The following is a 13,697-nucleotide window of genomic DNA, read 5'->3' as shown; positions in this document are numbered from 1 at the left end:
AGGATTTTGCACTATTCTAATTGACTTAGCAAATAGTTTTGCAAATGGGATGAAGCAGATAGTGAGTCACTGTAGCATAATGGTTGAGAGCGGCTAGACCCTAAAGCCAGTTGGCCTGGGTTCAAATCCTGGCTCTTTACGTTTACTTGTTCCAAAATGAGGTGCTTCCCAGCCTCTAGTTCCCAGTGTGCAATTCAGATTGTAGGATTTAAGTAGATGGTTACGTGAAAATAGTGAGCTTTGGACATTTCTGATGATATTTGTTTCAGTTGTGATATAGCTTAATTACCTTATTTGTTTCAGCTGTGATATAGCTTAATTACCTTAGGTTAACTTCCTTTTCCTAGGAAATTAGAATGTCTTTTTAAAAACCACTAACTCCTCTAACTTGCTGAAGATCACTTACTGGATGGAGGAGAACATACATGTAGAGAAAGAGTGGCGCCTGTTACTTTGCAGAGAAGCCTGAAGATCTGTCTTGTCTTAAAACTACCAAGTGTAACAAGTGGTCCTTTCTAAAATATCTGATTGGAGGCATAAAAGGCAAAGATTTTTCTTAAGTAATGGACTAACTCATTAATTTTGGCTGTGTTAATTTAATTAAGTTAGATTGATTTTTTTTAATTCACTAAGGAAATCTTAATAATTCAATGAATATTATAATACAAATTTTTAATGCTTTAGAACTAAAACATTAATGTTTAGAACATTCAAGAACTATATTTGTATATTTATTTATTAACTATATTTGTATGTTTATTTATGCCATATAATTTATTTGATTAGTGCTCATGAGTATTATTCTAAATATTAATTTATTATATATTGCCCATGGTTTCTTCTATTTTTTTTTTTTAAATAATAGCATTTAGTTCCTGCATGACAACCATCTGCAGTAGTTAAAACAAAAAAGTATTTCTGGCCTTAGTTATAGTAGAAATTATATAAGTTCCATCCTCGTAACAACAAAAAAAAGACATTCCAAATTAAAGCCTTTTTGTTGTCTAGAATGATGCTTTGCATGACAGGAAATAGCAAGGTTTTCACTGATTGCTTTCATTTCCATTTTACTTATCAAATAAATTTCTAAGTCATTTGGATTTGACTTAATCCTTTCAGCCTCAGAGCTTTTTCTCTACCTTCTAATCCTTTTTACCATTCCCTCACCACCATCATCACCAAATCATACCACTTTGTCCAGGCAACACAGTTTGGATTCAGTTGCTGTGACGTCCCATAGAGCAGTTTGAGACTGTGGGTTCTTCTTGGTATCAGAGCAAATGGTTAGGCTGAGAGAGCGGGCAGAGCACTGGGAAGCCAGGACAAGGAAGGGCAAGGGGGACGCCGGAACCTCGGGTCACGCAGTTCGAGAGTATTGCTTTGACACCAGCTTTGGCCGGTCTCTCTACTTGTTTCCTGAACTCATTACTTCCTCCTATTAACTTCCTCCCCCAAATCCTATTTCTTTTCTACAGTCATGGACTGATTTGGGAGTGTGGGTGCACTTGCAGCAATTTCCAACCTTGATCTGGCCGACCCGTGAGGGTGTGTTCACCTCCTCTTTCCCTTGTTGGCAGGGGGCTGGTCCAGGACAGCCAGAACAGCCTGCAGCTCAGGGGCCTGGTGGTGCTCTTGATCTCCAAGGCGGCCGGGCCCGGCAGTGCGAGTGCTTCGCGTCACACCTATGACATGGTCAGCGGGATCTACTCATGGTAAGAAGAGGTCTGTCTTTTGGTCTCGCTCTCCAAGTGGTGTTTCACTGAACAGTAGTCAGTGGAAATCACTGTTGAGTTCTTTGTCATTTTCTGATTCAAGGGTAGCTTAAAATATTTTGTAGGATTAGAAAAAAAGGATTTCTATTGTTCTTAACAAGTCTGATAGTCTTGGCTGCTTATTGCATTAACTCTGATAAATTTCCCCACCATTTGCATCAAATACTTTCATTTCTATCCTGGGCATTTAAAGTTTCCTATTTAGCGGCCCTATCATGGTATCATTGTATCTCTGTAGAGACCTGCCTCTACGTCCCTTAGTCCAAGATTTATTATATTTAAACCTACTCAGAGTGATACGTAGTTGTAAAATAATGATACAACTACCATTTTAGGAGAAGTGGTGTACTTTAATACTCTATCATTTATTGTATTTTGTTTATTTTTATGGTAAAGAGTTTTTTATTGAAAATACTAAAATAAATGTTTACATCTCACACATTTAGATTAAAAAGTAAATTTATGACTGTAGAAGTCATTTTGCTGCATATAAAAACAAAAATTTCAGTTTTGCTTTTAAAAAGTTACATATTTTTTAGTAACAGTGTATTAGCAGTAATTTTATTTAATCTTAGTAGTGTGCTTGGCACTGTGTTAAAAGGCTCTGTAGAAGTAATGATCTGCAGGTGGAGTTTGGCACATGATATTAAAAACACCCTAAAAACATGGGTGACAAGGAAGTTTTCCTCACAAAAAGAAGCATTTCTAGAAACTTTGATTTACAGTTAACATGTCTTACTGATTTCCTTTAAAAATCAATCCCCATCTCAGATTTTCTGTTTAATTCCTAGTGGTCTTATCCATAAATGTTTTTCTCTGCTATAATATTTGGAGATGACTATTGCTTGCCAGCTATAGGAAGTCCAGTGGTCCTTCCTCATTAATAAGCAGAATTATTACTGTGGTTGATACAAATGACCCTCCTCCAGCCAGGGTAATTTTGCAAACCTTTTACTGCCCATCCATACAAGTGTCTTTACTAGAAAGGATATGTTGGGATCATTTCTAAAATGATTTATATTTGTACAGTGCTTTGTAGGTCATTGATCATTTCTCTGACAGTCACCCCAGTAATGCTGCAGGTAAGAGTTATCATTGTACATATTTCACTCTTGAGAAAACTGAGATTCAAAAATCTTGAGACTTTTTCAAGGTGGCACAAGCAAATGAGGCAAGTTGATGCTCTAACTGTAGTTCTCTTCCTTTCAAATCTTAGGTGTTTTCTTTCTTAATTCCATTCTGCTTTCCTAGTCTCATTCAGATCATTTCACTTGTAGTTTAGACTAGCCATTAAATTAGTGACCTAAAAAGGATCTCCTTCTCGTAATTATATCTTTGAAAAACTTCTGAACAGAAAGCAGCTTGGTAAATGCATCTTTAATACATCTGGAGCCTTCCCCCAGCCTATTTGAGTTCCAGCTCAGAACTTTATGATATACATTTTATAAAGCGCTCTTGACTGAGTTTACTTGAAATAACAGGAGAAAATACATAAAGATCTATAATGAATGCCAGTAACCTGCCAGTCCCTTGAAAGCAGGTAGACTTCACATCACCCTGGGGCCCGTGCATCTCTCTCCTGTTAGGAGCTTTTGGCTTTCAGTCTGCTCTTGCAGTTGGGCAACCATACATATCTCTAATGAACACTGGCTGTGTTTTATTATCGCTAATCCTAAAATAATACTTGAAAAGTATCATTGGACACATAATAGGTGTTCAATAAATACTTGTTGCATAAATGAATCATCCCCATTTTCCATAAAAAGCAACTAATACTGAGATTAAGACATATCGAAAACCCTCTAGGTATAAGCAATAGAGTTTGGGTTTAAATTCTGGTTTTACTCTCAAGTGTGTCCCCTTTCTACTCTGCAGGTGCTGTTATTTATATGTACATAGTACACTGTGATTTGACCTCAGATTTCTCATCTAGCCACTAACAGCTGCATTGCCCTCTGATCCTTCAGAGGAACATAATGCATTTGGTAGATGGTCACTGTACATGAGCTTTGTGGAAGAGGAGGTGGTACATTATAATAAATTTTCAAATAATATAATGCATTTCATACCCAAGTACATAGAATCTACAATTACATTTAGGGAATAATCCTGCTGTGTGGTTCCAGGCTGTTTTCTATAATCAAACTTGATCTGGTAAGTCATTGTTAATGCTTGGGCATTTTACACACTTGTTAATGTGAAAACATAATTGGCACAGTATTATGAGAAACCATTAATTTGTTTCTCTCCCCCTGAAGTCATTTGTGTGGCTCCTGCTTCCTTAATTGTTCAAGTGTAACTTTTGCTGGAGGCTTGTATTTATAATGCCACGGTGAATTATTTAACGTTTGAGGGAAATACTGACTTGGGAGCTTTTTAATTCACCTGCAACTACTGGGATTTACATTGTTGGTGTTTTTTCACTCATAAACTTGACTTTGATGTCAAGTAATGGGACCTGAGTAATTACCTCAGGGACCAAAAGTAAGTTAGGTGACCTCTTGTTTGGCCTAAGGATATAACCGATGGCTATAATTTGTGAATGTGTCTAGGGAACTTACTATAGAATGGCCAAGAGAGGTAGAATTTGGACTAAAATGCAATAACTTTATTTTGAAAAACAGGTAAGAGAGCCACATATATGAAAATGCACTATAAATATCTACCATAGCCTTTTGCTAACAAAATTATGGGCTTTAGGTGTATTCCACCAACCGTGACTTTAAAAAAACTGGTTGTGAAGGTGATCAATCAAAAGTTTTACTAAATTTACAAGTATCCCTAGCCACTCCTGAGAAAATGTTTATAACTTCTTGTTCTGTTAATGGTAGGATATTTTTATTTTGGGTATAAAAATGTCATTACAGTCTACAAAACATAGTATTACAAAGTAATAGACATCGCTAATGTAACATGATTATTAAGTTTAAAGAAATTCAGGTGGGTTTTTTCACTGACGATTCCACTTTCACAGTTGTTTTGGCAAGAACTGACCCCGTTATTTCTCATCTATCTGGCAGTTATAAACAGACCGCATATTTTGTCCTCTACCTTCATCACCTGAAATTTCCCGACATCTCTTGTTAACTCCGGTAGAAGAGATGGCAACAAGTTTGCCAAACTCGTTTTCCTTTTGTCCTGAGTGTCCCGCTGGACGACCTGTCCCAGCTTGGTGCATCTTTCTATCTCCCCAGTGCCTTGGGCATAGTATTCATTTAAATCTTTGGATGACTGAATCTTTCGTGTAACATAAGTGGCCTAGACCAAAATAAACATTTGAATTACACATTTAACAGTAGGGACTGTGTCTTGCAGTAACTATACCTTATTCTGCTCTTTGCAATCTCTTAAATTAGGATGTGAGCTATAGTCAGACCCTAAAGCACTCACTCTTCACGGAACATGAAGAAGTCTTCATTTTTTTACTTAGTTATTATATAAAGCAATATATACTGTGATGTTGAAAGGAAGAAAGTACTAGTAGAATATCATGCACACACAAAAAACAAGAAGTGTTGCAGAATATCTTGTAAAATTTTTTAAATCCCATCAAAAGTTTATTTTGTTTTTTCCTCTCACTTTTTGATCTATTCCTTCTTACTGCATTTTACTTACTTACCATCCTGGCGACTACATGGCTTGCAGTGTCACTGACAGGTCTCAGGCTTGTCTGAGTTTGCGTTGCCCTCTGCTGCAGTTCCAGGGGAGGAGGACGAGCCACTGCTGGGGACCAGCGCGGTGGCAGGGCCCCTTCCGGCCGGCCGGTGACCTGGTGAGGAAGAACGATCACGGACTGGTCATTCTCTGGGTTCACCTGTAGTGCGACCCAAGAACACTGTGCTCTGTGTGCTGCCGAACGCAGTTCAGACGATCCATTTTCTCCGCGTTACCCCAGCCTTCAGCACGTTCCTAGCACTTAGATAGATGGCAGTCAATGACTATTTGATCGTGTTTGGATAATAATAATAGTAGCACATATATGTTATCATTATCATTTATTCTTGAAGTAAGGACAATCTTCCTAAAAGGTTCCAAAACTCAACCTAAAAACAAAAAGATTTGCAGGTGACTATGCAAAAGATAATTCTTCAGTAGAAAAAATTCCCATACAATCGAAAGATAAATGCCAAAATTACAAAAATATTTGTGGTGTACCTGACAAAAGGCCAATTTTTAATAAACTAATCAGTTGAAGATCTTATACATCAGGAAAAAGAAGATAATACAACACAAATATGGACAAAAGACACAAACAGGCTGTTCAGTGAAGAAGAATCATAGATGGTTCCCAGACAAAAGGGAAAAAGGGCCAGACCTCATCGTAAAGGCTCAATTAAAACAAAATCACAGTTCTCCCCTATCTATTTGGCAAAGATCAAAATGTTTGCTACTAAATATTTGTGAGCATGTAAGGAAAGAGGCACAAATTCTTTGTTTATAGGTATGTTCATTAATTGGTATAGCTGCTTAGAGAACAATTTGGTAATAGCTGTAAATTTTATTTTAATTGAGCTTTGATTTAGCAAAATTGCATGCTGATATATTAACATAAGGCCTCCAAGATATATGTATAAAATGCTCTTTGTAGCATAGTTTGTAAGAAAACAGAAAGAACCAACCAAGTGTCCACCGGTGGGGCACATGTTGTTACTGATGCAAGGCAGTATCAAACTGTGGTTAGAAGAACTGAGGAGATCTATGTCATCTCAAAGAATCATGTGAAAAAAGCAAGATGCAGACATGTATTAGAGTTTGTCCCCATTGGGTCATGAGTGGGTGGGCAGTGGGTTTTTATATGTATGGAAAGTGCTTCAGAGAACACATGGGGAGCTGTTATTGGTGGTCATCACCTCTGGGGAGTGACAGCTGGTAGGGGGAAGTCGGTCGGAGAGACTTTGGTCACTTTATGTGCTCTTCAGTGGTCTGAATTATTTTTAACTGGATGTATGTTTCACTTATAGACTTCTTAAAACCAGGTGAAAACTGGTAATTAGCTTAGTCCTGCTTTTAAAATGAGGGTCTTAGCATCCCTGAGCTGACCTGAACTTTTATCTTTTGCATTCTTTGACAAGACCAAATATCCTATGAAAATGCACAAACTATAGATTTTTTTAAATAAAGGAGTGAAGCAGAATGATATTTTTAGACTAACTTTGTGTCCTTGTTAAAATGACACCATCAATGTCTTGGTAACTGTGCTAATTCTTTTGCAAGTCAGCATATTATTCAATTGATTACAGTTAAATTAATGATTTATTATGCTAAGGTAATTGTTGAGCTTCAAGAACTAATCACAGAAGAAGCATTATAAACAAAACTGTAGGTTAAATCTAGAAAACGTCTTAATAAAATTACTGACCTTAACATGACTTTCTCTTCTAAGAGAAAATTGGTCAGGTTCGGTGTGCTGGTATAGAAGAGGTGGTGGTAGGATAGGTAGAGGCTCATGTGGAATCTTAATTTAAGGAACGAAGTGGAGAATATAAAAGCTGTGAAAGAAGCAAGTTTTGTGGTTTATTTTTAATGAATCTTTAAATTTAGGGAATTGTTCTTGGTCTCAGCTGTAAATATTTTAGTTCATGATTTATCATTTTAAGTGGTCCTGATTCATTTCTGATGACTTCTAGTCATGGTAACCATAGGCTGTGACTGCCAATTCTCACCTTCACACCACACATTAGAATTTGTCTAGCACTATACTATTAAATGGGTTAATTTTAAAGTACTGCCTTAAAAAAAGTGTCTAGCACTTAAAAATGTCTAACAAAATTAAGAAACCACAATTCCCTTGGGGACTGACCAAATCAAAAACACCTTCAGAAATGAGACTTAAGTGTGAACATGTTAATCATTATTATTTATTTAGGGCTCAATTATAATAACATGTAATAATTAATTTTGAAATGCATAGCATAGTTCATAAATACATAAAATAGTTATGGTTATTATTTTTTTAAGGTGACATGTAAATGCTAGGAAAGAGTCTGAAGGGACGTCACCCGTCTGATAATAACAGTGGCTGCAGGAAGTGGTGGGGGAAGGTCTGGGATCAGGTGTAGGGAAATCGTCATAGGGGACTTTATTTGTAATGTTTGATTTTTTATAAAGAAATCCGTTCATATTATTTTGTGTAATTAAAATTAACTTGAAAAGTCAAAGAAAGTTATATTTCATATTTATAAAGCTATAAAACCTATTTAAGAAATGTATCTTTTTGTACTACAAGAACCTTGAAAATGAGGAGTGTTTATTGATGGTGACTTTTAAAATAATTATGCTGAATAATTGAACTTAGAGTAGGCTTTTGAAGATAGTTTCCTAAAGATATCTCCGCTCCTTTTCAGAGAAATCTCAAGAGATGGACATATATGCAGGTTGATTACATATTCTTATTGATTGTATTCCACTTACAACAATAAACTCCAGATACAAATCTAGCAATATTACTAATTCATTACAAGCAGTACTTATTTTCTTCATTAACTTTTTATTGTTATTTTCAACTTACACAGCACGCACAAATGCAGCAATTATATGTTGGGCAAGAAAGGGGGAGGCTCTTTATGTTCAACATACTGCGCATCGGAAGTCATCACTTCACCAGAGCTGTTGGAGAGACACGAAGTAAGCACAGCCTCTTACAAAACAAGTGTAATTAATGGCAAAAGGATGTGGGCCCAGCTACACATCTACTCAGCTGAGACTTTACTATATATAAATGTCTCGCTGTAGCTTAGCTTGCCCGACTACATCACAGCAAAAAACAAGCTGCGTAAATTGTTTTGTTAATGGTGAAGAAGTTTAAGCCTTTTCCTTAAGGAAGGGTTGTACGTTGAGTAGTGAGAAGCCACAGTCAAAGGCCATGTCCAGGGACTAAGGCTGCATTTTAAACAGTGCGTGGTTCTCGACGTTCACCAGACTAAATGTTAGTTTTATGTAGTAGAAGACTTGGAGTCACTTAAAATGTTTAGTGGCAGAGTTTGCTTAATAGCTTGATAACTTAATATTGATCCTTTGAATCCCAACTCAAGGCCCGCCCAGTGGTAAACAGTGCGGTGTGATAGAGACACGCGTAGAGGGCCAGAGACCTGAGTTCTTGTCTGAAATCTGTAACTGATTAGTTATCTGACCTTACACAAGTCACTTCATCACTCTGTGTGATTACTCATCTGTAAGATGGGGATGATACTGGCCCTCAAGTCAGGGAGCTCAGCAGAGCACGTACTCGGCTGGTTCGGGTAGCATGTGGTCCAGTACAGCACATCCTGACCATCTCCCCTCGGCAAAGCCAGGGCTGAACATTGAGGGAAGTGTAAATATCAGTAAGAGATAGTCTGACTTCAGGTGACAAGCGTAGGAAGCAATTTTATGCACTAGTAGCCTTCTGACACTACTGGTGCCATTTCATTTCTTGAACTCTGTTTCTGGAACTTAGCTTCTAGAGCCGTAACCATACTCATTATTGGGTCCACAATCCAACCGTGTCCACTGGCCGCCCTTTGTTTTACTGAAGACAGGTAGTCCTTGACACCCCTCTCATAAGGTGCTGAGAGAGGACCGACACCTACAGGTGGCTCAGGGCCTGAGGCACTTCTTCTCTCTGTGCCCCTGGACTTTCCTTCTCCGTCTCGGACTGTGTGGGTGTTAGTGGTGATGACAGAGGCAAAGAGCTCCGATTCTCAAAATTCCTCAGCACAGCAGCAGGCACTTCCCAGCAGCCCTGGGGTAAAAGTGAGGAAAGGAAAGGCACGATCGTGGTTGTTCTTTGCCTCCAAGGGAAGGGTACCTGCAAAAGAATGATCAGCTTAGTAAAGTTGTTAGACTTGCCCAGGCAGGAGGGTAGGCTGAGGGAGTCCGAGCGTAGGGAGGGAATAGTGGTCAAGGCCTGGCGATTTTGAGGGCCCAGATCACAGGGGTAGAGGCAGTAAAGCAGTGAGAGAGCTGAGACAGCAGGGGTTGTAGGTGGAAAGTGGGGTATCTGAAGTGAAGAGCTCAGAAGCAGTAAATGGTTAAGTGAGGCTGGCAGACTGTAGTAGAGGCTGAACCGAGTAGACTGAGAGAGCACAGGGTGGGCCCTTCTCGGGGCTGAAGTCGCCCAGGGAGACAGCAGAGCTGAGCCAGGTGCTGGGGACTTGGGAGGGACCGAGGAGGGGCGGTGATGGGAAGCGGGGCTGGCTTCAGAGGAATAGTGGTTTTCTCAGGAGGGTGAGGAGGTGAGGCGAGCGCTCGTCCCACCTCCCAGCTCCATGGTTTCTGTAGGAGGTTGGCCCTTGGCTTGTGGGAAGTTAAGTATATCTACTCACGCAGGTGCAGGGATTTCCAGGCTCCAGAAAGAGCCATGGCTTAATTAGAGCCAGAATTAGAGGGAATGTCCTGTGAACGAATCTTCAGAACACTTCGCACATTGTTTTGTGATGACTGATTTATATGTTTTCCCACTAGGCCGTACATTCTAGAGTTCAGGGCCTGTGTTTTAGTCACCTGCCAGCCGAGCACTCCTCACCACTTGAGCCTTCTGTCACGTTTTGTGCCTTTGAGGCACTTGTGCATCTAGTAGTAAGTTGTACACCTATGTTATCTTTCTGCTAGATTTGTTCATTCACTCACTGACTTCATTCAATAATAATTTGTTGAGCACCTGCTATGTGCAAAACTGGCTGGGGTAAATACAGAAAAATAACAATTATTACTGTAGCTAACATATAATCAAGTGTTCTATATGTGTGGTACTGTTCTGTGTGCTTTATTAATTCATTTAATCCAAAAAAAATCACTTTGGAAACAAGCTTAGGGAAATTCAATAACTTGATCAAGCTTATAGTATAAGTAAGTGGCCAAGTTGGCATTTAAACCCCACTGGACCATAGAATCCATGTTCTGTCCCTCCCTATAGACAGCCTCTGGGCTAGGGTGCCCTCAATATATTTTCTTACTCCTCTTGACATCCTCATTACTAAACACAAATTTTTATGTTCTGTGTTTGGTGTAGCAGGTAGAAACCAGGTGATGAACTTTGTCTTGGGCCTCCAGGGCCGTAGCGCTATCGTGGACCCTCAAGTGCACCATGAATTATGTCGATTATTGAGACAAAATTTCCTTTTCTCTTGAGGTTGAGTGTGGCTCATGGCAGGGCTCTATACAATTTGAAAATAAAAACTTAGGTTTGCAGGCGCTATCTCTTTTACTGTACATTTCCTTTCACAGATTTATTCTTTATCTGGTGGTGAATACAGATACCTGCATATTCTCTTTGACACAGGAACCGTTTTTTAAAAAAGCAGATGTTCTATCAATCGGGCTTCCCCTTAGACAGAGAACCAAATGTATTTCATTTGTCATTAGTCCAGAAATGCTCAGTGCTACAAATTTTGGTACTGAAGACCATTACATTCGTACTCATTGGAGACACTGTTTCATGGAAACACTTGAATAATTATGCATCTACAAGCCCCGTAGCTGTCCATGGGTAATTCACATACTGCAGTAATGTGGAACTTACTCTGCTGTAGTAATCTGTAGTTACTCTGTTTTAATTACTTATATATTCATTGCAAATAATGATGTGATGGATTTTTAAAGTCTGTGCAGAAGAGAACCAACAAACTCAGATGCAAAACAGTTTCCACCCTTTCTTTCCAAAGATACAGTTAATCACTTGAACACTATCCAATATAGTAGAAAACTGGCAGACTTTTCTTTGCAGCAGGCTATGTAAAAATGTTTATAATTTACAGCTTATTATGCCATGCGAGCAACTGTGTTCTCAGTGAAGAAGAGTGAGAAAATACGGCTGTGAAATTACTGAACTCCCCTTTGTTAGTTGTTTACTGGCAACAGAGGAAGGATACTTTGCACTTAAAATGCATTACTGCATTTAATTTTATATCATTCAATTCAGATCTTTAAAAAATTAGGAATTTACTTTTATCTCTATAGATAGGCCAGGACAATTTTAATTTAATGAAAACAATAAACTGAAAATTCAGTATTGTCAGGGAATTTGGTGGAATAGTACTAAATTATGAGGATTTAATTCAATTAATGGCTTCAGTTTTACAAAACCTGTTTTTCTTTTTGACACACCTGCAGTGCATAATGGCTTGTGATTTTCGAAAGTACCTTATGCAAATTTTGTTGTATATTGTCTAGAGCACTTTGGCTGGAAGTTAATCTTCATCGGGAACAATCAGAAGGGTAGGCAAGGAACTTGAACCTCTCTGTAATCCATCGAACAGATCCGCCCGTTTTAGGGTTTCCGTAACATTTTCTAATTTTATTGGTTCCCATCTGAGATTCGTAAAGCCCCCAGCATCAGATAGCACACTGTCTTTGCTGGTGCACATTCTCCGTGTGCCTCCTGCGCTACTGCAAGTTTACACTCAATGAATATGCCCCAGACCAGGACCTTCGTTTTGGTGGGAAAGCGGTTTCTCTGTGAAGAGCTGCCCAAGGCTGGCTTTTCGGAGCTCCACCTTGTGGGACGGCCTTCGGGGAAGGAAGTTCCTAGCGAGGCAAGTGGAAGCCTGGAACGGTGCGTAAGGTCGATAGGCTTTTCCTTTTATTCCTCGGCTCTAAATAGGGGGAGAGCTTTCCGTTTTGTTCGCACTTCCCTGAAGGTATAAGAGAGGAAACAATTACACATACTTAAGTATTCAGGACATTCAAAACAACATTTTTTTGATTGCAAAAGGGAGATCGATTTTTCTGTTCTCTCTTTCGTTTTAGAATTAATTGAGAAGCTGGGGGCTTTGTAATACTTGATTAGTTCTTATTAATCACATACTCTTTCTTTTCCATAATACAAATCATCAGATACTGAGCACATTTAAATGGAAATTTATTGTTTCTCATGTTTTTGAGAAAAAATGGATTATTACCTTAGGAAAAGCAGGGTTGCTATGTCAATCAAGGCTTTATCGTCTCTGTTGTCATTGTTCTCCTTAAGGAACTTTTTGGTATAAAGACATATTTTACAATCACAGGACAATTTCCTTGTTTTCTGCTTCAAACCTTTTTTTCCAAGTTAAACATTACAAGAGCCTTCAAGTCATCTCTGATGGTGTGAAAATAAAATATTGAGCGTCATGATTTACTCTGTTTCCTTGGCTTCTTCCTTCTGGGTGAGCAGAGACCCGAGCTGTGCGGGAGCCCGGCCCTCGGGGTGGGAGGATGGGTGCCTGGCGTCGCTCTCCGCTGACCTCTCCGCTGACCTCTCCTGGCCTCCTCCGGGTGCGCCGTTGCCGGGACGGCCGCTCCCTTGCGGAGGGAATGCCTGGGGCGGTGAAGGGGGGTGGCCGAGGAAAAGTGGAGGGAAATTAGCCCGGGTAGACTTTGCGGTGGTAACCTCCCGACCGCTCTACCCCCCAGGACTCCCACCCGCCTGGAAAGAAGAGTTTGTTTGCCAAACACACTTACGTGTAAAATGATGATTACTGGATTTTCCATTTTGTTACACTTGAAACAACCTGAGCGTATAATGACCATGAGATAACGTGGCTATCACATCCCAATGTGTACAAAACTAAAGGAAACCGAAATTTGCATTAGCAGATCTGCTTTTATCCAGAGGCCAATGAATGGCTTTCCTTAGACATTTTGGAAAGAGGCAGGTAACTCAGCTCTGTGAGGACTTCTTCACCTGCTGTGAAGAATCCTTAAAGGTGCAGAACTCCAGACAGGGAACCTCTGCGCTAGACAGTCTCATCAGGCCAAGTGGGTACAGATTACTAATTCAGTGCCATTTCAGACAGTAGAAATGACTACCCCTTGTTATTGCTGTAAGTGATGAATACTGTATCAGAAGCTTTTATTTTTACGCATAGAATAAGGAGCTGGAGATGAAACCAAAGGCCCTAAGGGTTTCCAAGGCAGAGGTGCTCTTTCCTGAAGCTATGAGGTCACGCAAGGTTTTAATCTATGTACCAT

General features: G+C 39.3%; 1 protein-coding gene across 2 annotated transcripts in view; it reads left to right on the top strand.

The window, feature by feature from the left end:
• The window catches only part of PDSS2 (decaprenyl diphosphate synthase subunit 2), a 193,862-nt gene that overhangs the window by 70,469 nt on the left and 109,696 nt on the right, over positions 1 to 13,697 (top strand). The window contains exon 2 of one of the 2 annotated variants that reach the window (XM_036902896.2): positions 1,578 to 1,712. The exons of the other annotated variant lie outside the window; for it this stretch is intronic. Coding sequence (XP_036758791.2) covers positions 1,578 to 1,712 — 135 coding nt within the window. The remainder of the gene's footprint in view (positions 1 to 1,577; positions 1,713 to 13,697) is intronic. 2 annotated transcript variants of the gene reach the window in all.

The sequence above is a fragment of the Manis pentadactyla genome, chromosome 12 (assembly GCF_030020395.1).
Source record: "Manis pentadactyla isolate mManPen7 chromosome 12, mManPen7.hap1, whole genome shotgun sequence".
Lineage (NCBI taxonomy): Eukaryota > Metazoa > Chordata > Mammalia > Pholidota > Manidae > Manis > Manis pentadactyla.
The sequence above is the reverse complement of the archived record's forward strand: the minus strand, read 5'-3'. Positions and strand labels throughout refer to the sequence as shown.